The sequence below is a fragment of the Mustelus asterias genome, chromosome 15 (assembly GCF_964213995.1).
Source record: "Mustelus asterias chromosome 15, sMusAst1.hap1.1, whole genome shotgun sequence".
NCBI lineage: Eukaryota > Metazoa > Chordata > Chondrichthyes > Carcharhiniformes > Triakidae > Mustelus > Mustelus asterias.
In genome coordinates, this window is record NC_135815.1 from 9,065,017 (window position 1) to 9,091,510 (window position 26,494).

Below are 26,494 nucleotides of genomic sequence, written 5' to 3' on the forward strand. Positions count from 1 at the left end.
TACTGTGTTATCTTTAATTAACAGAGCTACCCCACCTCCTTTTCCTTCCTGTCTATCCTTCCGAAATGTCTGATACCCTTGGATATTCAGTTCCCAATCCTGGTCACCCTGCAACCACGTTTCTGTAATGGCCACTAGATCATACCCATTTGTACTGATTTGTGCCGTCAACTCATTCACTTTACCTGAATGCACGTAGCATTCAAAACAAAGTGTCTTGATGCTAGCCTTTATATGGACCCGATTTGTTAGTGCATTCTTTTGATTGCACGCTCTGTCCCTACCTGTCGCAAACTGGTTATCCTTCCCCAGACCATCTCCTTGCACTGCGTTGACCACCTCCCTCTTTGTGTTTGTCACCTTTTTTACTCTGCCTGAGCCCTTGACTCCTTTTAACTAGATGAATGTCCTCATCATTAACCTTCACTCGTACTCTCTCCTTTACCATTGATTTTGTAATTTTCCATACCCCTGAACCCCCCCCCCCCCCCCCCCCCCCCACTATTTAGTTTAAAGCCCTATTTACAGCCCTGGTTATACGATTCGCCAGGACTCTGGTCCCAGCACGATTCAGACAAAGACAGTCCCATCTTCCCCAATACTGGTGCCAATGTCCCATGAATTCAAACCCATTCCTTCCACACCAATCTTTGAGCCACGCATTTATCCTGTGCCAATTCGCTTGTGGCTCAGGTAGTAATCCAGGGATTACCACCTTGTTGGCTCTGTTTTTTAATTTGGCTCCTAGCTTTTCATACTCCCTCTGCAGAACCTCTGTTCCTGTTCTGCCTATATCGTTGGCACCTATGTGGACCACTACAACTTCCTCTGCAGCCCAGATGAGATATCCTGGACCCAAGCACCAGGCAGGCAACACAACCTTTGGGATTCTCGATCCTGGTCACAAAGAACAGTGTCAATGCCCCTAACTACACTATCCCCAATTACCACTACATTTCTTTTTTCTTCCTCCACCTGAACGGCTCCCTGTACCACGGTGCCGTGGGCAGTTTGCTCGTCGTCCTTGCGGTCCCCATTCCCATCCACACTGGGAGCAAGAATCTCAAACCTGCTGTACAGATTCAGGGACTGAACAAAGTAGTTTTGTTGCCCAAAGAGGAAATTGTGGGTTTCCGTGCACTGTATTTGTAACAAGAAATACTTTGGGACGAGCACTTTTGCAGTCTTGTTTAAAGATCAATAGGAGGGTGTAATGGTTAATCAAGAGAAATTTATGAGAAAAGAATTAATCACTGGGTGGTCATCAGTCGGAATAATCTAGAGGATAAAGTTAGGGAGTCAAAAGAGAAGAGTTTGAAATACAGCTGGTTCGTTGATGGATGACTTAGACAAGAAGAAAGAAAAGATTTCTACTGCAGTCGAGAACAACTGTGTGAAGATTGGAGCAAGACGCAGGATTTGTGATGTTTGCGTTTTCCGCTCATACTGTATGGTCTAAAAAATATAGGGACATAAGATTGCATTTTTTCTATTCCTTGGTTCTGAGGGAATCACTGTGTGCTTTCAGCCTTTTATGTTTCCCTTCATTTGATGTGTGAAAGAGACTAGCAAAGAAACCCCATTTTAAAAGTCACAGAAGCAGTGAATACAGAACGATTTAAATTATAGTTTATTTTTTCCTACTTAGTACAATACAGAGATTTAACACAAATTTTAAAAAATAATTTCTCAAAACAAAACTGTACAAACAGCATCATAACATGTTTGACTTTTTTTGCAGAACAGTCTACTGTCCAAAAAAGGCACTAATCCAGAATAGAAAAAAAACACAAGGACTCGAATGAAAATACAACTTCTGCTCAGTATATATTTACTTGGAAAAAAATCTAAGGCTTTTTTTTAAAGATTATCCTGTTCACCTTCCAGTTTGGAAATCAATTGGCTATTTCAATGCAGACCTGCCACATTTCCTGCATTATTTACCCCTCTCCCCAAACAAACCTGGAATGTGTGGGGTTTCATTAATGACTGGTATCGTGCATCTCTTTTTCTATCCTGGTTTTAAAAAAAGCAGAAATTGCAAAGCAAGCCTTTCAAAGGCAAACAAATGCAGAATACATAAGATATGGAATATGAATAGGTCATTTGGCCCTATTGGGGCCTACTCCCCCGTTGAGTAAGGCCTTAACTCCACATTCCTGCCTACCCACCCCCTCATGACCCCTTTGTCGATCAAAAATCTGTCTAACTCAGCCTTGAATATATCCAAAGATCCTGCCTCTCGTGCTCTCTGCCAGTGAGAATTCCAAACACTAACAGCCTTCCTCATCTCCATATTAAATCAGAAACCCCTTATTTTTGAACTGTGCCCCTAGTTCTAGATCCCCACAATCTTGTGATAAGATCAGCGCTCATTCTTCTATACTAGAGTATGGGGCCCAACCTTTCCTTGTAAAACAAACCTCTTGTTCCAGTATAAAGTCATAATGTTGTCATCTTTTCTGAACCATTTATGATTTTGCAGTGGTTTTATTTGCACTGTCATTGCTCCTCCAAGCTGCTGCTTTCTCGGTAGGCAGAAGATTCCTTTATCTATGCTACACAAATATCTTTTAATAAAGAACTTGTGAAAATTTATGATTCACACGTGGTGTTGCTCAGGTTGTGAACCCAGCAACATGTGGATCTGAGCTTAATTCAGAATGATTCCTATTTCCAGAGCTCAACTGTATGGTTGACTGGGAAGGATAGAATGTGGCATTTCTGCCAGTCTGAGAGATATAGAAGAGCCCATTATTAACAAGTCAAAATGTGGAACCACAATGGCCTGTGACTGGGCAGCTCTTTTGTACACACACTTTCCTTAAAGACAGCTTGGCAACATCTTGTACTAACGTCATTGCCTCAGAATTATTACGGGTGCTTGTCCACCATTGCAGAGTTAGAGTGATTCTGGCTACACTCACTGTGACTAGAGGGACAAGTGATCAGGGAGGGGGAACTATGTTCCTCCTTTGGTTGGATGGAGGTAATGAAGTGTCCAGAATTGAGTCAGAGGTTTACAGCATGGAAACAGACCCTTTGGCCCAACTTGCCCATGCCATCCCTTTTTTTTAAACCCTTAAGCTAGTCATAGTGTGGTTCTTTTGAATGAGCAACTACGATGTACTGAAATTTGATCTTCAAGAACAGAGATTATAATAAATTAATCCATGACCACAATGTTGAAGTAGGGCCAGAAACAACAACCCTGTACAATCAGTCCTGTCGTCACTTAATCCTTTGTAAAAAAAAAATGTATAAAATTGATTAAAGTGAGCAGAAGTTAAAACAGTTTTTGATACACAGAATAGTTTTGCTAAAAGGCATGGTTACAGCAGAGGGGCTTGCACAGATACAATGTCCTGTGCTGTAAATTTCCATGGTTAAGATTTGCCTCATTTGTCTGATGTCAGACTGGGGGAAGTGACAAGTTTGGAGAAAGGGATTGGGATGAATTGGCATCAGTTGTTAAAAGGGAAAGTTTATTAGTGTCACAAGTAGGCTTACATTAACACTGCAATGAAGTTACTGTGAAAATCCCCTAGTCGCCACATGCTGGTGTCTGTTCGGATACACTGAGGGAGAATTTAGCATAGCCAATGCACCTAACCAGCACACATCTTTTGGACTATCACAGCAAACTGGAGCACGTGCAACAAATGCATGCAGACACAGGGAGAAAGTGCAAACTCTGCACAGTCACCCGGGTCCCTGGCACTGTGAGATTGCAGTGCTAACCACTGTGCCACCCACAGTAGCTTGCTTATATTTTTGCAGCAGTTTTTTCGAACTGAATCTACCCCCTTCCTTCTGAGCCGTCAGTTTCTACCAGGTTCTGAAAATACAATGGCAGGAATTCCTTGTCCTAACTTGAACTATACAGGCATTTCAACTCTCAAACTATGAATACAAGTGCTGCTTGTATTCATTCACAGTTCCTTGTACTGCTCTTTTATGAAAGGGATGCTAATATTGATCCAATTTATGAAAACCTACCCCCAGTCAAAATCCAGTGTCTGTCTAAAGTTAAGAACATGATTCATTCAGGTAGTGTGTGTCTTTTAGGTCTGGCACTGGCTCTCGCATGCAAAATGGAAAGAGTAACAAGACAATCCCTTTAGAAAGTATCTTGATGTGTGGAAAACATTTGAGGCTGTGTTAGTGGAGAAGGTGGAATTGGAATATAGATAACACAGCTGCTAGAATAGCAAATAAAACTTGCATCAAGAGCAGGATTATGCGAACCTGAACCCTTCCTTCAGTTAACCTACAGAATATTCCCTGTCTGCTTAGCAGAAAAATACATCAATTTATTTTACAAGACAAACAAAACCATTAATGAGCAGCGTCTCTATTCCAGTGCATTAGTTTCTAAGTTTGGCAGCATTAGCTCAAAAAATGTACAGAAAGTGAATGGTTATTTTGATAACTGTCATTGACAGATCAGTCAACCCTGTCAAAGGGTAATTTAAGAGTTGGTCACATTATTAATGGGACATCATTGACAGATCAGCCAGAAAGCCTAGTTTTCACAAACCAAGGGCAGCCATTTTCAACAAGTTTATTTCTACTGTCCCTGGGAGAGATGCTGCAAACTAATGTGACCGCTTCCTTACATAATAGCTATTGGTAATGGCAAGTTGGTTGTTGCAACAAGAGATTTACTATCATTTAGAGGTTGCCAGTTTAATTGCCTCCTCGCTTTTCTCATGCAAACTCTGGTACTTGAATCGATCACATTGCATTCATTAAACATCATAATTCACAAAACCTGTTGCACGCAGTTGAACTACTTACCCTACTGAACCAAGGGACTGGTGTTGGTGATAGCCTGGCCCTAGATCAGAAATCTGATGCTCCATCAACAACATTGTGATCATTGAAAAAAACCGGATCCCGTTTACATATTTCCTTGTCATTCATTCTCCCACACACTCTGCAGCTGATTCGCTCTTCATGAATGGTTAATGCTCTCAGGTACAAATTACTCATAACTGCTGTTACAATTCACTTGTCAGGGCAGGTGGCTTACTCTAGACTTTTAGTTGCCTGCCTGCTGCAGACAGTAGCTTTTTAATGTAATATTCACAGGATATGGACTGTGTTGGCACGGTCAACCCAGTCAGAGGGTAATTTAAGAGTCAGTCACATTATTAATGGGACTGCAGTTACAGGTCAGAACGGCAAGTTTTCTTCCCCAAAGTCATTGTTCAGTGATACTAGTCCAAAATTGACAAGAAAAAAAAACTTTATGCAGCGAGTGGTTAATTACTGGAATGTATCCACAAAATGGACGGTCAAAGTTACTGTGGAATAGATAAAAGGGGGAGGCATCCAGGCCGGGACATGAGCTGAGTTAGGATCAGCTGGGTTTCCAATCCATCCACCTGAACGTGGAAATGCAGGGATGTAAAACAGTTTCATTAAGTCAGCGGGACTGATTATCAGACAAAGGGTTTTCACCAGCGATGTCACCCCACCCAAATCTCCCATTTCACACCCTGTACTCCTCACTGATCCTAAAAATAAAGGCAAAATGCTGCAGATGTTGGAATCTGAAACGAAAACAGAAAATGCTGGAGAAACTCAGCAGGTCTGACAGCATCTGCGGAGACCCAACGTTACAAGTTTGGATAAAAGCAAATTACTGCGGATGCTGGAATCTTAGCTTTGACAAAGGGTCATCTGGACTCGAAACGTCAGCTCTTTTCTCTCCTTACAGATGCTGCCAGACCTGCTGAGATTTTCCAGCATTTTCTCTTTTGGTTTCCAAGTTTGGATAATCAGCTCTGATGTGGAGATGCCGGCGTTGGACTGGGGTGAACACAGTAAGAAGTCTCACAACACCAGGTTAAAGTCCAACAGGTTTATTTGGTAGCAAATACCATAAGCTTTCGGAGCACTGCTCCTTTGTCAGATGGAGTGGAAATCTGCTCTCAAACAGTGCAAACAGACAGAATCAAGTTGCAGAATACTGATTAGAATGCGAATCCTACAGCCAGCCAGGTCTTAAATGTACAGACAATGTGGGTGGAGGGAACATTAAACACAGGTTAAAGAGATGTGTATTGTCTCCAGACAGAACCTCTGCAGGACGTGCCGGATCATCGACACGGATGCCATCATCTCACGTGAGAACACCATCTACCAGGTACACAGTACCTACTCTTGCAACTCAGCCAACGTTGTCTACCTGATACGCTGCAGGAAAGGATGTCCCAAGGCATGGTACATTGGGGAAACCATGCAGACGCTACGACAACGGATGAATGAACACCGCTCGACAATCACCAGGCAAGACTGTTCTCTTCCTGTGGGGGAGCACTTCAGCAGTCACGGGCATTCAGCCTTGGATCTTCAGGTAAGCGTTCTCCAAGGCGGCCTTCACAACACACGACAGCGCAGAGTCGCTGAGCAGAAACTGATAGCCAGGTTCCGCACGCATGAGGACGGCCTAAACCGGGATGTTGGATTTATGTTACATTATCAGTAACCCCCACAGCTTGCCTCCTGGACTTGCAGAATTTCACTAGCTGTTCTGTCTGGAGACAATACACATCTCTTTAACCTGTGTTTAATGTTCCCTCCACCCACATTGTCTGTACATTTAAGACCTGGCTGGCTGTAGGATTCGCATTCTAATCAGTATTCTGCAACTTGATTCTGTCTGTTTGCACTGTTTGAGAACAGATTTCCACTCCATCTGACGAAGGAGCAGTGCTCCGAAAGCTTATGGTATTTGCTACCAAATAAACCTGTTGGACTTTAACCTGGTGTTGTGAGACTTCTTACTGTAATCAGCTCTGACGCAGGGTCATCCAGACTCGAAACGTTGGCTCTATTCTCTCTCTCCCCAGATGCTGTCAGACCTGCTGAGTTTCTTCAGCATTTTCTATTTTTGTCCCTAAAGCTACGGGGCTCAAATTCCTTTTTGTTGAAATGCTTCCACAAGCACACAAGGAAGCACCCATTGTGTTCTTCCCTCCTCTCCCCCTTTCCCTGCACTGCTCTGAAACCTGTTACATCCTTGACTTTTTTCCTGTTCTGATGAAAGGTCACTGACCTGAAACATTAACTTCTTGTTCCACAGATACGGTCCCTGCTGCTATTTCATACGTGTGGAATACCCTGTGTCACGTTTATGTGGGCATTGCACAAGGGAAATACTGTGCACACAAAAAATAGCTTTCAATCTGCCTTTGATCATTATTAAAACAGAGTACAGAAAGGAAGTACGACTGATGAGTCACCATGTCCTTTCAGAATATTTTTTTGACAACAGCACACCGGCAGTGGGCATACTAACATCCACGGCACAAGAGTTGAATTAGGAACATTCTTTTGGAACTAAAAGGAAGTGAATGGGGTCTACCGGTTGCAGTGGGTAAATTCTCGGAAACAGAAAGGATGATCTCTCCCAGTCTGGACATGGAATCAAACTTGTATTTACTGCAAATCTAATAAAATCAGACGTTATACCAAGTTCAACCGTGAATCTTCCCTCAAGTCAATTACGTAAGTACGATTCCAGTGGTCAGTTCCCCGTTTATGCAAGACTTGTTATCTAATTAACTGCCCAGGCCTGTCTCTACACGTATTGGTGATATCTTGCAATTTTTGGTGGCTAGTTAGCACCAAAAATTGTCACTGGTTATATAACAGAAACAATTTTCCCTCCTCTGAAACTCCGAGGGATGTGGCATGATCCAGTCCTAGTCCAATAGCAGGAGAAATATTTTGTCTGTGATTCTGAACCAACCAGCATTTTCAATTCCCAAATCCATCATGGATAACAAAGACTAACGGTCATATAAGTAGCAAATCTAAGCAGGTTTGGCCAAGGAATGCGTACCTCCAACCGGGAATATGTAATATTAGAGGTTGAAGCCTGGGTAGGTGGAATCAGTCAATCCAGGATGTCCATTGCAGAGTTCTGGGTGCTGGGGGGCCTTGAGCCATAACTGTGGAGTGCGGTGGCAGGAGAAGAACCCTTAAAAGCTACAATGCCCAAAGTTTGAGGTTACAGACTGGCTAGTACATTTGTATGGAATGCTAGGCTCAGGAACACTTCACGCTTGGGATACTGGGTTCCCAGGAATGTTTGCGGTCAGACAGTAAGGGCAGAGGTGCACCTTTGACCGGGACAATGGAGGGCTTCGGGGTGAGAGGCACGACTTATTGCCCGAGTCATCTCACAGGATAGCTTACCGAAATCTGGATGAAGAGAACCCTATTAACTAGTTCAAAACAAGATCACGCACAGATATATTGAGATTACATTAAAGATAGGGTAGGCCAATGATGTACCAAATCTCAGTCCTTCCCAACAGTGCTTCAGTCATCTTCGATCACCTCTCTCTTTATTTCGTTACCCCCTTGTCTGGCTAATGCCAGGATGGTGTGATTGACTGCAGCCATTTCAACAGCTAAAGAGATAGGATCTTGCTGGGGATCACTGTGACTTGTGTTGTCATCCTGTGTTCAGGAGAGAAAAAAACATTGGTTCATAAAATTGTGAACCTAGCATAAACAAGTCTCTGCCCTTTTCTCTAATGCCCTCTTCTCCTGATGGCAGTGTTAGCTAGGATATGGACTATTGGGCACAAGTAGCCCGTTGCCACCTCACCCAAATGATCAATCTTCAGACAAGAGTCAGCAGTTTCTGCCTGCTCTTCTTCACCCAATGTCCACATGTAGGCAAGAGTTACTAAATGGAGATCAGGAGCAGGAAGCCCCAACCCCGCTCAGGGACATTGAGACCATTGGTAATGATTTAACTGATGTCAACTCATACTTAACTGGGATCAAAATGAAGACCTCTCTCATCTGTACAGCTCACTACCGCAATGGACAATTTGCCCTCTGACCCATTATGTTGCTGCAATTTTGCTTTTTTGTTGGTGTTGAGATCCAGCACTTATTCTGAAGTGTGAAAGCAATAAAACAAGTGTAGAATTCAGTGCCAAATACAGTTATAAAAAAAATACCAGCACCAGAGATCACTGATCCTGAGGCAATAGAATTGGCCTCAACCAGCCCTGCACCACATTGGAGACGCAATTAGCCCAGTATGATAACAGGCAAGTTGTTGTTGTTTCACCGATGAGTACAGTTTATTTATTAGTGTCACAAGTAAGGCTTACATTAACACTGCAATGAAGTTACTGTGAAAATCCCTTAGTCACCACACTCCAGCACCTGTTCGGGTACACTGAGGGAGAATTTAGCACAGCCAACGCACCTAACCAGCACGTCTTTCAGACTGTGGGAGGAAACCCACGCAGACAGAGGGAGAACGTGCAAACTCCACACAGACAGTCACCCAAGCTGGGAATTGAACCTGGGTCCCTGGCTCTGTGAGGCAGCAGTGCTAACCACTGTGTCACCCTGGGATGGGGAGCCTTCGACAATAGGACAGCTTGCTAAACAATTTCACAGACACATTAAGATCCAATTGTGTAGCATGGACCAAAACTGAGCACATGGGTGCTGTGCTCCTACAGTGAAGACTATGAAGTGTTGTTTCTTGGCCCATGTCATCTGGACTGGTGCAGGATGCATGAAGAATTTGAAGAAAATTATTTCCTCGAATTTTATCTGTGATTCTTTTGACTATCCCAAGCGATGACATGGGGCAAACGTCCAGTGTGATGTTCCAGCCATCAGGAAACGTTGGGCAAGTTTGATGGGCCAGTTGTTATTTTTCTGGCTGTCAATTGCTTGTGCTCTCTTAGAAAGAACATTTTTTTAATTCATTCGTGGGACAAGGACATCATTGGCTGGTCAGCATTTATTTCCCATTTCTAGTTGCCCGAGGGCAGTTGAGAGTCAACCACATTACTGTGGCTCTGGAGTCACATGAAAGCCAGACCAGGTAAGGACAGCAGATTTCCTTCTCTAAAGGACAGATAGGTTTTTCCAACAATCGACAATGGTTTCATGGTCATCAGTAGATTCTTAATTCCAGATATTTTTTTATTGAATTCAAATTCCACCACCTGCCATGGCGGGATTCGAACCCGAGTCCCCAGAACATTGGCTGCCTTTCCGGATTAACAGTCTAATGATAATACCACTAGGCCTCCCCTTGATGGTGAACTAGTTGGAGTTTTTACAACTGTCGGCAGCTTTCACGATCATTATGTTCTGCTGCTACCTTTACAACTAAAATGCTATTGTGGTGGGATTTGAACTCCTAACACTGGCTTGCCTTCAGCTAGAGCAGTGAGTCCAATGCTGGGTGCCACACTGGGTTTACTAGAATGGCACCAGGGCCTTCAGTGACATGGAAACTGGAGTTGAGTGAATGAGAAACTGTTTCCACTGGCAGGAGGGTCAGTCAGCAGAGGACAAGGACTTCTAAGGCGATTGGTAAAAGGACCAGAAGTGGCGTTTAACAAGTTGTTGTGATCTGGAATGTGTTAATGTCTTGTCAATTACATTGTTACAGTTAAGAGAAACAGGTGATGGATATTAATTATCTTTGAGCACATGGGGGATAGCTGGGACACTGGGTCGAATGGGAGAAGAGCTCTGAGACTGAACCAATCAATAAACTCTCAATAAAGAAAAGCTCTGCGTCTTGGATTCAGCTCCATCAACCGGTTTGAGTCCTATTAACAGGATGCATTGCCCGATAGGGTGATGGAAACAGATTCAACTATAACATTCAAAACACAAGTGGATTAAAAAACAAATAAACTCTACCAAAGAGCTGGCACAGCCACAATGGGCTGAATGGCCTCTTTCTGTGCTGTATCATGCTATAAATACAACCCCACCATGTACTGTGCACATATACGTCAGACAGGAGCAGGATCAGCCTCAGTTATTGTGCCCTTTAGGTAAAACAGCTCAGGTGTGAAAGATTTGGGTCATACCAGAGGATTGTCAATGCTCACGGAGCCCAAGTGAAATCAGGGCCATCACGCGATGGACAGATTTTTAAAAAAAACAATTTTAAAAATGCAAGTATTTTTGAAAGACCTAAATGGGGAACAATCTCTACCTGCTCCAGAAAATCACTGCCGTCGATATCGTCGCTATTGGAATGTCCGCCCGGACTCTGTACATCGATACCGTGAGTTTCCAGGATTGCTGCTTCTTTGAAAAAGCAAAATTTTCCATAAGAAAATAATATTGCTGCTCCAAAAATAAATGTTCAGCTTAGGGAGTGTCTCCAAAAATCCCACAGTTAGTTCCAATGTCAGCCACTGAATCTGACCATGGAGAAGGTCGACTGGCTAAAAGCTAGCACTGATGTGGAGATGCCGGCGTTGGACTGGGGTAAACACACTAAGAAGTTTCTCAACAATAATTTGTAAATTATTTTGTAAATTGAGTTTGTGTCTTTATATGCCCTGTTTGTGAACAGAACTCCCACTTACCTGATGAAGGAGCAGCGCTCCGAAAGCTAGTGGCTTTTGCTACCAAATAAACCTGTTGGACTTTAACCTGGTGTTGTGAGACTTCTTACTATAAAAGCTAGCAGCCACTAATGGCGAATTGGAGAATAAAAACAAAAGCACCTCACACTTAGAGCGTTTCTACACTATGGGCACCATCTCTGATGTTAGTGTGTACTGCATGTCTACAGTCAGCATGTTTGCATCATAGAATCCCTACAGTACAGGAGGCTGCTATTCGGCCCATCGAGTCTGTACCGACCACAATCCCACCCAGGCCCTATTCACATAATCTCACATATTTACCCTGCTAATTCCCCTGACATTAGGGTCAATTTAGCATGGCCAATCAACCTAACTTACACATCTTTGGACTGTGGGAGGAAAGCCACACAGACACGGGGAGAACGTGCAAACTCCACACAGACAGTGACCCGAGGCTGGAATTGAACCTGGGTCCCTGGCGCTGAGGCGCAGAAGTGCTAACCCACTGTGCCACCCATCCATGCTGTGTGTCCACATGAGCATGCTGAGCACTGGTTTCCTCTATATGTATTCATAGGTATGTGTGCGAACCCACTGTCCCTGTCATTGTCTGGATCAATAATCAGATTTTAGCACACCATTTACACAGAATGCATCTTTTAAACAAAGCACTGACAGGCCACTTAGCCTAGTGGCAGCAGTGTGAAAACTGGCCGCAATGGCGATTGCCAACGAGGGTGCAAGGGTAGCAGGATAGAGCTACAATAACAGAACTGTCATCATTTCCGTGACGACGAGAGCAGGAGAGCACAGAGGGGGTCCCGGATGTCACTCATGCCACAGTCTCCTGAACAACCTCTTATTCTGTGACAGTGTACGTGACAAGTGATATCACAAAATTCCTGAACCAATGTTTCCTTCTCTGAGGGGTGCAGCAGTAGTGGGGGGGTATAATTGGCCTCAACTCCCCTGGGCTAGGAGGGGGGGGTGTCATGAAACAGTTGCAGGAGTCCTCAGTTCCTGACCACAATGTAGAGACTCACGCTGGATAGTGTCCATGTGTGAACATTGGACAGGGACAGGACAAGCTGAGCTGTGACATGCCCTCTGGTGGATACAGCGACAGAGAGTTAATAAAAGACTAAGCTGAAATGCGAAACAAAGTCAGTTGGATGAGAAAGTGAAGCACAGCCACTCCCTGTAAGGTCAGATCTCAATGAATATCAGACTTTTTTGGTTGGGACAGAATATGGAAGCAAGAAAAAGGAAAGAAATTGAAACAAATTTAATGATATAATCCAAAAAAGAGCAGGGGACTAGAGAATGGAGGCTGGAGATTTGATAGAGATGTTCAAAATCATGAGGGGACTGGACAGAGTAGATAGGGCAAAACTGTTCCTCCTCGTAAAGGGATTGAGAATGAGAGGGAAAACAGATTTAAAGCGATTTGCAAAAGTAGTAAATGTGGTGTGAGAAAAAAAGCTTTTTCACACAGAGTGGTTGGGGTCTGTAATGCACTGCCTGTGTGTGATGGAGGCAGGTTTAATCGAGACATTCAGGAGGGAATTAGATGATTACTTGAAGAGAAACAATGTGTGGCGTTAGGGGAAAAGACAGGGGAATGACACTTAGCCATGATGGGCCAAATGGCCTCCTCCTGCACCATAACAATTCTGTTAACCAGAAGTTAAAGATTATAGCTAGTGGAAAAGATAGAATCATAGAATCCCTACAGTGCAGAAGAGGCAGTTCAGCCCACCCAGTCTGCACCGACTCTCTGACAGAGAGTCTTATACCCAGGCCCTCTTTACCCCCCCACCCCCGTAACTGCACTCATTTCCCATGGCTAATCCATCTAACCTACACATCTTGGGACACTAAGGGACAATTTAGCATGGCCAATCCACTTGACCAGCACATCTTCGGAGTGTGGAAGGAAACAGGAGCACCCGGAGGAAACCCACGCAGACTTGGGGAGAACGTGCAGACCCAAGGCTGGAATTGAACCTGGGTCCCTGGTGCTGTGAGGCAGCAGTGCTAACCACCGTGCCACTCCAAGTTTTTCTCTTTAGAAAACAGGAGAACAGATGGAGGTCTTTAAACTCATGAATGGGTTGTACACGGTAATACGGAGTGAAATGTTTACAGGATCCAAAAACAGGGACCCTAAATACAGGATAGCGATTATTGAATCCAACCGGGAAATGAGGAGAAATGTCTTTGCTTAAACTAGTTAGAATTTGGAAGCCCCTGCCACAGGAAATGGTTGAGGCAAATAGCTTAAATACTTTCAAAAGGAAATTAGACAAGTACATGAGAGAGAAAGAAATGCAGCAAGGCTGAAATGAGGCAGATGGAATGGAAGGAGGCTCATGCGGAGTGTGTAAAACAAGCCAACATTAGCTGGGCTGAATGGCCTGTTACTCTCTGGTATCACTAAGCCAAAAGAACAATGAGGTTATAACCTCCTCGCAGGGTTGACTGAAGATTGGGGGCTTTCTTTCTGAGAAGCGCTTTTACTAAACCCAACCATTTCCAACAACGTTACCAATGTTCGCTCTCCTCTTGATCTCCTTCCTGCGATTGGCAAACCAGTTGTACACTTTCAGCGGGGTGACACGCTCAGACTCGGTCAGTTTCCTGCCTACAACAACAACAAAACGTGTCAGTCAGATCTCCAGGAAACAAGCAGCCGCTTTCTAAAATGTGGGGAAGGGAGAGGGAAGGGGCCAGCAATCTGCAGCAGAGCTGAATGGCACCCGTCCAGTGGTACTGCTGCAAAACCTGCATCACAAAAACAACCGGTATTTACGTAGCGCCTTTAACATAATCAAACATCCCAAGGCACTTTGCAGGAGCATTGCAAAGCAAAATTAAACACTGAACCACATGAGGGCAGATGACCAAAAGCTTGGTCAAAGAGATTGGTTTTAATCTGAAAGAAGCAGAGAGCTTCAGAGGGGACTTGCAGAGCTTAGGACCTTGGCAGCTGAAGTACAAATATACCAAATGTCTCCAGCAAGAGCCAACAGGTCTCTCTATGCCTTTGTCCTAGGTGTCCTGTGCATTTTCCAGCATTTCTTGCTTTTATTTCCATTTATAGAGAACATTTCTCAAGCCCTGGGCATCCCAAAGTCCTTTTTCAAGTGCTAATGTACAACACAAAGCAGCCGTTTAATATAATTCCCACAAACAGTAATGTGATAACCCCAGATAATCTGATTGTGATTGAGGGATAAATATCGGAGAGGGTGTTGAGTACTGTAGTAATGCCTTGGGATCTTTTCTGAGCTGACAAGGCCTCAGTTTAAGATCTCATCAGGAAAATGACACTGCAGCGCTTATTAGCATGCACCAGTGCATCAACCAAGATTTGTTTGTTTTTCAGTTTCTGGAGAGGGATCTGTTCTGATTTAAAAATGACAAGACGGCTACGCACTGACCACAACCCACACTGTTGCCAAACTCTGAAATATTCTCCTCCTTGAACACAGCTCCTTACCTGGCTTCTGTATGACTGCATTGCAAGCATTTGAAATCTCCTCCCTCTTAGCTTCATCTGGGTATTGGTTGTCATTGAAGTAACTAAATGAAGGAAAACAGGTCACAGCTTCAACAATATTACAGCTTACAGCCAGAAACAAAAAAAAGCGGTGGTTTATTTGAAAAGGTTCTCACGGCTGTTATGAATGTGCAGATCAGGCACAGCTGGGAAGAGATGGTACTTTAAGCAACATCCGAACAAGTTAATGCTCAGTTGTGGGTTACTGTGCAATTATTGCAGTTCTGCAGCACAGGGGAAGTGATGGCCTAGTGGTATTACCGCTGGACTATTAGTGCAGAAACTCAGCTAATGTTCTGGGGACCCGTGTTCGAATCCCGCCACGGCAGATAGTGGAATTTGAATTCAATTTTTAAAAAATTATCTGGAATTAAGAATCTACTGATGACCATGAGACCATTGTCGAAAAACTCATCTGTTTCACTAATGTCCTTTAGGGAAGGAAATCTGCCGCCCTTACCCAGTCTGGCCTACATGTGACTCCAGAGCTGCAGCAATGTGGTTGACTCTCAACTGCCCTCTGAACAAGGGCAACTGGGAAGGGTAATAAATGCTGGCCAGCCAGTGACGCCCATGTCCCATGAATGAATAAAAAAAAAGTATTGCTGCCTCTTTGTGCCAAGGATGCAGATTCAATTCCGGCCTCGGGTCTCCGTGTCGAGTTTGCACATTCTCCCTGTGTCTGCGTGGATTTCCTCCGGTTTCCTCCCACAGTCCAAAGATGTGCAGGTTAGAGTCATAGCGTCATAGAGAGTTACAGCATGGAAACAGGCCCTTCGGCCCAACTTGTCCATGCCACCCTTTTTTTTTTAAAACCCCTAAGCTAATCCCAATTGCCCGCATTTCGCCCATATCCCTCTATACCCATTGTACCCATGTAACTATCTAAATGCATTTTAAAAGACAAAATTGTACCCGCCTCTACTACCTCTGGCAGCTTGTTCCAGACACTCACCACCCTGTGTGTGAAAAAATGCCCCTCTGGACACTTTTGTATCTCTCCCCTACCTTTGGGAAAAGATACTGACTATCTCGCTGACCTATATCCCTCATTATTTTATAGACCTCTATAAGTTCACCCCTCAGCCTCCTACGCTCCAGAGAAAAAAGTCCCCGTCTATCCAGCCTCTCCTTATAACTCAATCCATCAAGTCCCAGTAGCATCCTAGTAAATCTTTTCTGCACTCTTTCTAGTTTAATAATATCCTTTCTATAATAGGGCAACCAGAATTGCACACAGTATTCCAAGTGTGGCCTTACCAATGTCTTGTTAAAGTTGTAGAAGACATTCCAACTCCTGTATTCAATGTTCTGACCGATGAAACCAAGCATGCCGAATGCCTTCTTCACCACTCTGTCCACCTATGACTCCACTTTCAAGGAGCTATGAACATGTACCTCTAGATCTCTGTTTTGTAACTCCCCCCAACTCCCTATCATTAACTGAGTAAGTCTTGCCCTGGTTCAATCTACCAAAATACATCACCTCGCATTTATCTAAATTAAACTCCATCTGGCATTCGTCAGGCCACTGGCCCAATTGATCAAGATCCCGTTGCAATTGGAGATAACATTCTTCATTGTCCACTATGCCACCAATCTTAGTGTCATCTGCAAACTTACTAACCATGCCTCCTATATTCTCATCCAAATCATTAATATAAATAACAAATAACAATGGACCCAGCACTGATCCCCGAGGCGCACCGCTGGTCACAGGCCTCCAGTTTGAAAAACAACTCTCTACAACCACCCTCTGGCTTCTGTCAAGAAGCCAATTTTGTATCCATTTAGATACCTCACCCTGGATCCCGTGAGATTTAACCTTATGCAACAACATACCATGCGGTACCTTGTCAAAGGCCTTGTTAGGTGAATTGGCCATGCCATATTGCCCCTTAGTGTCCAAGTTGTGTATGTTCGGTGGATTAGGCATAGTAAATGCGCAGGGTTATGGGGATATGGCAAAGGATGTGGGCGTGGGTAAGATGCTCTTTCGGAGACAGTGCAGACATGATGGGCCAAATGGCCCCCTGCACTTTGGGATTCTGTGATTCTTCAATGTCCTATGTTAGGAGTTGTGGGTTTTATACAAACCGAAAAGACATTGTTTGAATTTACATGTGAAAACCATCACACGACTGGTTGTTGATAGGTTTGAGATGCAGTATAATGAGGATAAATGTGAAGTTATCCACTTCAGATGGAGAAACAGAATGGCAGAGTATTATTTAACTGGTGAGTGACTGGGAAACGTTGACATACAAAGGGACCTGTGTGTCCTAGTACGCCAGACACTGAAAGCTAGCATACAGGTCCAGCAAGCAGTCAGGAAGGCAAATGGCATGTTGGCCTTCATTGTAAGAGGACTTGATCACAGTAGCAAGAATGTCTTACTGTAAATGATGTGGAGATGCCGGTGTTGGACTGGGGTAAACACAGTAAGGAGTCTAACAACACCAGGTTAAAGTTCAACAGGTTTATTTGGTAGCAAACGCCACTAGCTTTCGGAGCGCTGCTCCTTCGTCAGGTGAGTGGGAGATCTGTTCATAAACAGCAAACAGGGCATATAAAGACACAAACTCAATTTACAGAATAATGAATAATGATTGAAGCTACGACATCTCCTCCGGAGCCTTCAACATGTCATTGATGAAGACGAACATCTCGCCAAGGCCATCCCCACACCCCCACTTCTTGCCTTCAAACAACCGCACAACCTCAAACAGACCATTGTCCGCAGCAAACTAGCCAGCCTTCAGGAGAACAGTGACCACGACACCACACAACCCTGCCACAGCAACCGCTGCAAGACGTGCCGGATCATCGACACGGATGCCATCATCTCACGTGAGAACACCATCCATCAGGTACACGGTACCTACTCTTGCAACTCGGCCAACATCATCTACCTGATACGCTGCAGGAAAGGATGTCCCGAGGCATGGTACATGGGGAAACCATGCAGGCGCTACGACAACGGATAAATGAACACCGCTCGACAATCCAGGCAAGACTGTTCTCTTCCTGTTGGGGAGCACTTCAGCGGTCACGGGCATTTGGCCTCTGATCTTCGGGTAAGCATTCTCCAAGGCAGCCTTCACAACACACGACAGCGCAGAGTCGCTAAGCAGAAACTGATAGCCAGGTTCCGCACACACGAGGACGGCCTCAACTGGGATCTTGGGTTCATGTCACACTATCTGTAACTCCCACAACTTGCCTGGACTTGCAAAGTCTCACTGGCTGTCCTATCTGGAGACAATACACATCTCTTTAACCTGTGCTAATGCTCTCTCCACTCACATTGTCTGTACCTTTAAGACTTGATTAGCTGTAAAGACTCGCATTCCAATCATTATTCATTATTTTGTAAATTGAGTTTGTGTCTTTATATGCCCTGTTTGCTGTTTCTGAGCAGATCTCCCACTCACCTGACGAAGGAGCAGCACTCCGAAAGCTAGTGCCGTTTGCTACCAAATAAACTTTATGGACTTTAACCTGGTGTTGTTAAGACTCCTTACTGTAAATGTACAGGGCCTTGGTGAGACCACACCTGGAGTATTGTGTGCAGTATTGGTCTCCTTACCTAAGAAAGGATACACTTGTCATAGATGCAGTGCAGCAAAAGTTCACCAGACTGATCCCCAGGATGGCAGGATTGCTGCATGAGGAGAGATGGAGTCGACTAGGTCTGTATTCAGATGAATGAGAGGGGACCTAATTGAAACATATGAAATTCAAAGCTGGACATACTGGATGCAGGGATGATGTTTCTTCTGATGGGGGGTGGGGGTTGATCACAGTCTCAGGATACGGGAATGGGATACATTTAGGACTGAGATGAGGAGAAATTTCTTCACTGAGAGGGTAGTGAACCGGAGGAATTCTCCAACACAGAAGGCTGTGCAGGCCAAGTAACTGAAGGTATTTATGAAGGAAACAGATAGATTTCTAGACCCTAAATATATCAAGGAATATGGGGAAAGCGCTGGAGTATGGGGTTGAGATAGAGGATCAGCCATGGCCATGTTGAACAATGATGTGGAGATGCCGGCGTCGGACTGGGGTGAACACAGTAAGAGTTTTAACAACACCAGGTTAAAGTCCAACAGGTTTATTTGGTAGCAAACACCATTAGCTTTCGGGGAGCAGCGCTCCGAAAGCTAATGTTGAACAATGGCGGGCTCGAAGGATCAAATGGCCTAATCCTGCTGCTATTTTCTATGTAAATACATGAGCTTCATTCAGCAATTAACCATCTTACGGGGCATAAACCCATATCCTAATCCAATGTGGAGCACTGTATTTGTATAACCACTGATGGACAAGTGCTCTCTGCAATTCTGCTGACCAGACTTCAGGCTGCAGCAACTGTCCAGGCGTTTAATATCAAACACACACTATCGCGATGCACAACCAGCATGTGACATACGTCAACACAATTCAGAATCTGCAATGGAACATAGATCTCAGGCAGAAGGTACCTTTCCATGACCGTCAGGCACTCCTTCCGCCAGGTGAACCGGCTGCCTCTTCGGAGACGGAAATTGCCCGATGTAGCGCCAATGGGTGGCGTCGTTTGTTTCCACTCTGGTTCTTCGGTGGTGGACGAGGCTGGCCTCATGTTTAAGGTAGCTCCTCCAAAACAAGAAAAGGAAAGACACTTAATCAAAATATCAGCTCCAGGACTGGAGAAACAAGTCTCCCACCCCATGGTCGGCTGCATGTTTCAAAACCTTCACATCTTTTTTTTGGATATCTCAGTTTTGGTCCCTATCCTATCCCCAAGATATTCAACCTCCAGAATCAGCCAAAGCAATATTCAAAACTATGGTAATCTCGTGGTTGTAGGGCAAAGGCAACTTAATCTCAATAACCATCTGCAATTCAATGATACCTAGGTCCTCATTACCTTTTCCAGCTATTGCCAAACCCAAGCTTGCTGTCACATGATTACCACTTTTTGCTACATCATGCCCCTTCTTTCTGGTTCTTTTCACTCTTGGTGGAGCTCTGCATTCTGTACCCTGACCCATTCACCTTAGTCTTGAAAGGAAAACTGGTATCAAATACAAACACATTGGGGTTCATTCAAATCTGGAGTTTCCATTCTAGGCCGAGTTGTCTGTGGACACTGGCTATGATCTGCAGGAACCTGTAACAGTGCCTCCCATGGGAAAGGAAATGCAACCATGGGTGAAATCGTGACTGTTCCTACCATTGTCAGCAGCCGACTCACTCTGCATTTAAATGTTTACTACAGGTGAGTCCACCCCAGGATAGGTCTCATCTGAGAGCCCCATTCACAGCTAGTCTGAAAGTCCGTGCTCCTGGCAATTCAGAGCCGTGTGAGGCGTTTAACAAGCAAAGGAGTTATCCAATACCTGGATTTATCTTCTCCAGGAGGTACCATCTGTATAAAGTCCGCTTCTTGGGTTCACTCATGTCTAATCCCTGCTGCAACAGCCACTGGGAAATGAAACTGCGACTCATTCCTGAAACCACAGAGAAGGTGTCCCCTGGTTAATGCTGCGCACACTTGGACCATTGTCGGGTTTTATTTTTGGTCAATTCACCTCCTGATGCTTCATCTGAGTAACCATTGCTGTTGATTCTCACCACTGTGAGCCCACACAACAACTGTCTGCAAGCTGTCAAAGGTTCTGTAGCCAAGCACACTCCTGCCCTGTCCCAACCTTCAGCCAAAGTTAGTTCAAAGTTAAAAGTTTTAAAGTTTATTGGTGTCACAAGTAGGCTTATATTAACACTGCAATGGAGTTACTGTGAAAATCCCCTAGTCGTCACACTCCGGCACCTGTTCAGGTACATTGAGGGAGAATTTAGCACGGCCAATACACCTAACCAGCACGTCTTTCAGATTGTAGGAGGAAACCGGAGCAACCAGAGGAAACCCACGCAGACATGGGGAGAATGTGCAGATTCTGCACAGACAGTGACCCAAGCTGGGAACCGAACCTGGGTCCCTGGTGCCGTGAGGCAGCAGTGCTAACCACTGTGCCACCAATGCGTTAGTGGGTAGGGATAAGGAGCAAGAGACAAGGATAATTCCACCTTTCCTCGGGTCAGGGGGAGGGGGTTTGGGCATGGGATTGGCAGCATTCTAACTATTGAAGAATGACATGCTTCTTGAATAAGTGAATCCTGGAACTTCAAAATAAATTAATTTACAGGATGTGGGCATTACTGGCTGGGCCAGCATTTATTGCCAATCCCTAGTCGCCCTTGAGAAGATGGTGGTGAGCTGCCTTCTTGAACCGCTGCAGTCCATTTGGTGTAGATAGAACCACAGCGCTGCTAGGGAGGGAATTCCAGGATAGATCCAGCGACTGTGAAGGAACAAACGTCCTCGAGTGTTATTGCAGCTGTTACTCATCCAGGTAAGGGGAGAGAGAGTATTCCATCACACTCCTGACTTACACCTTGTAGATGGTGGACAGGCTTTGAGGAGTCATGAAGTGAGTTACCTGCTGCAGGATTCCTAGCCTTTGGCCTTCTCTGATAGCCACAGTATTTATATGGCTACACCTGTTCAGTTTCTGGCCAATGGCAACTCCAAGGTCGATAGTGTGGGATTTAGTGCTGGTAAAGCCATTGAATGTGACAAGACAATGATTAGATCCTCTCTTGTTGGAGATGGTCACTGCCTGGCACTTGTGTGGCACAAATGTTACTTGCCACATTTCAGTTATCTGACATGGCAGCATTTAGTTAGTTAGGATCAAGGGTTTGTTGGGTTGCAAAGGGTAAATTAAAAGATAAGTTAATTTATGAGGTAATTAATCACATAACCTCTTATACAATGCATTATTTTTGCAGCGCAGTGACTACTGTTACATTTTCCTACGCAACAGTCATTTTGACACCAGCAACATCCTACCTGCAGCTATGAGATAAAAGACCAGTTAATATATTTTAACTGGTGACTGACTGCACTCAAACTTTAAATTCTATTTGAAAAGCAGAATACTGCAGATGCTGGAAATCTGAAATAAAAATGGAGAATGCTGGAACTTACTCAGCAGGTTATAGCAGTGTTGTTGGATGCCTGCTAAGTATTTCCAGCATTCTCTGTTCCATCTTATATTGTTCAGTTATCAGCTGTGGAAGAACTTCTGGATATATAAATGCAAGTCTGTTTGTTCTATTCTGTCAGGGCTGCACTTCAGGCCAATATCCAACAGGCAAATATGAAGGGAGTTTTAAATTTTTCACTTAAATTCGAATGAAGTCCTCAAATCATAGAATAGAATCCCTACAGTGCAGAAGGAAGCCATTCGGCCCATCGAGTCTGCACTGACCACAATCCCAGCCGGGCCCTATCCCCGTAATCCCACATATTCACCCTGCCAATCCCCCGATACTAGGGTTAATTTAGCATGGCCAATCAACCTAACCCACACATCTTTGGACAGTATGATGTATGTACCTGCAATGCGAACAAACTTGTGAACGTATTGGCAATACATCTCTTGCATAAGGGCGGCACGGTGGTTAGCACTGTTAGCGCCAGGGACCCAGGTTCGATTCCCGGCTTGGGTCACTGTCTATGTGGAGTTTGCACGTTCTCCCAGTGTCTGCGTGGGTTTCCTCCCACCGTCCGAAAGATGTGCGGGTTAGGTGGATTGGCCATGCTAAATTGCTCCTTGGTGTCAGGGGGACTAGTTAGGGTAAATGCATGGGGTTATGGGGATAGGGCCTGGGTGGGATTGTGGTTGGTGCAGACTCGATGGGCCGAATGGCCTCCTTGTACACTGTAGGATTCTATGATAATGGGCTTTCTCCATTGCAGTGGTGTTTTTACTGTACTCCACTCTTTACCACTTGTTCCTGCTCTCCACACTCAATGGACAAAGCAGGAGAGTTGAGAATGATTTGAAAAAGCTTGGTGGGAGTTACAATCTACCTGGCAGGCCCATGATCATTGGAAAATTTTACATAAACTTTCAAAGATCCAACATGTTTACAATGTCCTGTCTAACGTGTAAAATTAGCTCTACGATTCTATAACATGTTTTGAGCACTTCTTTTCAAAAGTAAATCGATCTTAAGCACAGGTTGGTTCGCTGCCTCCTCACCTGTGACCTGGCCCACGATAGTCTGGGAAATCATCCGATTAGAAAGAAAGCTCTTAATGTCTTCTTTAACAGCAGTGCTGTCCCTCCTACAGATCGTAAACAAGAGGGGGGGGGGAAAGAAACAGCATTAAAGCCTTCTAGCAAACGCTTCTATGTTTCGGAGTTTCAATACCTTTCCACTTCTCTTTCCGAGAAAGGTGTGGTTTTGTTGATCAACCCATTAAAACACAGTTATCTTATCATCAGTCAATTCCATTTAAAGACTCGGGCGGCAGATTGCAACAGTGAGAGCATACCCAGTTTAACTGCTCACAAAGCTCGCTTTGCCATGCAACCTTTTGTTTTAAAATATATAGAATCATAGAATCCCTACGGTGCAGAACAGACCATTCGGCCCATCGAGTCTGCACCGACTCTCTGACAGAGTATCTTACCCAAGCCCTCTCCCCACCCTATTTGTAACCCCACAAATTTACCTGCACATCTTTGGACTAATGGGAGGAAACCGGAGCACCCGGAGGAAACCCACGCAGACACGGGGAGAACGTGCAAACTCCATGCAGACAGTGACCCAAGGCTGGAATTGAACCCGGGTCCCTGGAGCTGAGAGGCAGCCGTGCTAACCACCGTGCCACCAACATCATATCGCGTGGTTCTCTTTAGTGCCTCTCGGTCTATTTAGCATTTCACCATTAGTCAAGAGTTTCCCCATCAGGTGTTGGGAGATAAGCCAATGATAAACCCACACAGACACTGGTCAAATTTGAGGGCAGTAAGAGTTTTAACAACACCAGGTTAAAAGGACAGAATCCACATCCTGCTTTGTGTTTAAATAGAATTATACACATCCATTGCATTGAAATCTCAGTGACATACTGCACAGGAACAGGAGGAAGCTGTTCAGCCTCTCGAGCCTGTCCTGTCATTGAATTAAATCATGGTTGATCTTTAACTCCATTTACCTGCTGTGATTCTATATTGCTCAAAGCCCTCGACTAGCAACGATCTAAGGCTCTTGGAACCAAAACAAAAGTGCTACTTACCTGGCGAGCTTCCTGTGTATTATGCCATGCCAGAGTGGGGCTCCTGAGCTACACCAGCTGATAATACAGAGTTAACCATCACGGCACAATCCATTGCCTTATCAGATGGCAGGCTGATGTTGGTGTATAATAATCGCAACAGCAAAATAACCTCAGTCATTTCAACTAACCTCATGAGCTCCTCAACCTTTTCTTCTAGGTCCATCTCCTCTTCCATCGTGTGAGAGCCCCCCGTCCTCTGGCTGCTGTTGCTGTGGAAACGGTTGGGCGACAGCCTGCCGTTAGCCACCGGCAGCTTTTCATTGTTAATGCTCTCTCGTCCGTTCAGGTTGGTGCTGCACGGCGGCGGGGAGGTGTCGTAGCTGTTACTCGGAGACGGCGACGCGCCGCTGTACTGGGTCTGCGTCGCAGCCGTGACTGTCGAGGACGACGCGGGGACGTTGTTGCTGTTGCCACAGGAACTGTTGCTGTAGCTGTGCCGCTTGCCGAATTTCTCCGCGTGCTCCTGATCGAGTCGGTCCAGAGTCTCCAGTGCGTGGATTATGTCACGCTTTGTCATTCCGCTTCTTCGAAGTCGCTGCAACAAATCGATCTGTTCGATTGTAAACCTAGGCTCGTCTGTGTAGTGTGACATTATGTTACTGCTGTATGGAACACAGAAAAAGGGCATTATTAAAACCCCAATGGTGAAGGAACACAGCAATCTCAGTTGATTTATTACTGTCCCATGTACTAACATACAGTGAAAAGTATTATTTCTTGCGCGCTATACAGACAAAACATACCGTTCATAGTGAAGGAAAGGAGAGAGTGCAGAATGCAGTGTTACAGTCATAGCTCGGGTGTAGAGAAAGATCAATTTAATGCGAGGTAGGTCCATTCAACAGTCTGACAGCAGCAGGGAAGAAGCTGTTCTTGAGTCAGTTGGTACGTGACCTCAGACTTTTGTATCTTTTTCCCGACGGAAGAAGGTGGAAGAGAGAATGCCCGGGGTGCGTGGGGTCCTTAATTATGCTGGCTGCTTTTCCCCGAGGCAGCGGGAAGTGTAGACAGAGTCAGTGGATGGGAGGCTGGTTACGCCTTGTCTTTTTTATTCCATTAAAAAGTGACTCCAATAACCTCAATCACGGAATGTCATTATAAACTCAGTTACAATCCCTGATCCCTCAAAATCAGTATCAAAATGCTGCAAAAAGGGAGGGGGGAAACAACACACACACACGCATACCCTTGGGTCCAAATGTGTTGTGTTGTAGCTGTGCACTTGTACCATACACTTAATTCATTACTTCAGACTGCTCCTACTGTCACTATTAGCAATTTACCTCAGAGTCATAGAGTCGTACAGTGCAGAAAAGGCCCTTCCGCCCTTCGAGTCTGCATCGACAATAATTGCCACTAAAGGCGCACCAATCCCATTTTCCAGCACTTGTCCCACATCCCTGAATGTTGTGATGTTTTAAGTGCTCATCCAACTACTTTTTAAAGATTGTAAGGTTGTTACATAACGCTGTCTGAACATAGAAACTTGTGTTAAAGACAAAATGTTTACCCTGGTGTCTTTCAGTAAACATACAGATACAGTATGAGCAATTCCCTGCAGTCAAACCCTAGTGACACTTGTCCTGAATACTAGCAGAAAAGATTGTCTTTAGAAATTCTGTGTCATGGCAAAGACACCATTTTGTAACAGAGCGACAATTTTTCCAGAACTGGTTGGCAACATCATTCTGAGAAAAGGGCCAAAATTCCGTCCAAGTATCCAATTCCCCTGTGAGGGTAATATCATTGCCACCATGAAGGTAGCCGTTTTGTGATTTGACAAGTCCCTAGCCACCAACTCCATCCCTCTCCCTGGCAACTATGATGCTGAAACACTGACCTTCACAACTTTGGTGTCATATTTGCCCCCGGAATAAGATTTCAACCATATATCTGCGCTACACCATCACTAAGACAGCCCATTTCAACCTCCAAAACATCACCCAACTTCACTCGTACCCCGAACCTTTGCAGCTAAACCCTCATCCGTGCTTTTGTGACCTCCTAACTTGGCAGTCACACCAAATCCCCACTCACCCATCACTCCTGAACTCTGTGACCTACACTGGCTCCTGGTTCAGCAATGCCTCAATTCAAAAATTCTCATCCTTTTTTTCAGTTCCCCCCATTGCTTGCCCTCCATTATCTATCTGATTTCTCCCAGTTCTCGCCCCCCCACCCCACCCCCCGACTCCCTTCCTCCCTTTCCTCATCTAAGGCACTTGAAACATATTAATTTGACCAAGCTTTTGGTCACCAGTGCTAGTTTCTCACACGCCTCAGTGTCATATTTTGTCTGAAGCGTTCAAGTCAGGTGACCCTGACTTATACAAGAAAGCCAGATATGATCTAAGG

The 26,494-nt window shown here is 44.7% G+C and overlaps 1 protein-coding gene across 4 annotated transcripts in view; it reads right to left on the reverse strand.

Moving 5' to 3' along the window:
• Positions 1-6,760: 6,760 nt before the first annotated feature.
• The window catches only part of LOC144504313 (homeobox-containing protein 1-like), a 51,309-nt gene continuing 31,575 nt past the window's right edge, over positions 6,761-26,494 (reverse strand). The window contains exons 2-9 of one of the 4 annotated variants that reach the window (XM_078229459.1): positions 24,268-24,741; positions 23,055-23,140; positions 20,343-20,453; positions 19,443-19,596; positions 14,896-14,978; positions 13,942-14,037; positions 11,012-11,103; positions 6,761-8,478 (exon numbers count right to left, since the gene is read on the reverse strand). In XM_078229459.1, coding sequence (XP_078085585.1) covers positions 8,338-8,478; positions 11,012-11,103; positions 13,942-14,037; positions 14,896-14,978; positions 19,443-19,596; positions 20,343-20,453; positions 23,055-23,140; positions 24,268-24,731 — 1,227 coding nt within the window. In that variant the 5' untranslated portion in view covers positions 24,732-24,741 and the 3' untranslated portion in view covers positions 6,761-8,337. Of the gene's footprint in view, positions 8,479-11,011; positions 11,107-13,941; positions 14,038-14,895; positions 14,979-19,442; positions 19,597-20,342; positions 20,454-23,054; positions 23,141-24,267; positions 24,742-26,494 lie in introns of all 4 variants that reach the window. The other 3 variants (XM_078229460.1, XM_078229461.1, XM_078229458.1) reach the window with 3 other exon arrangements.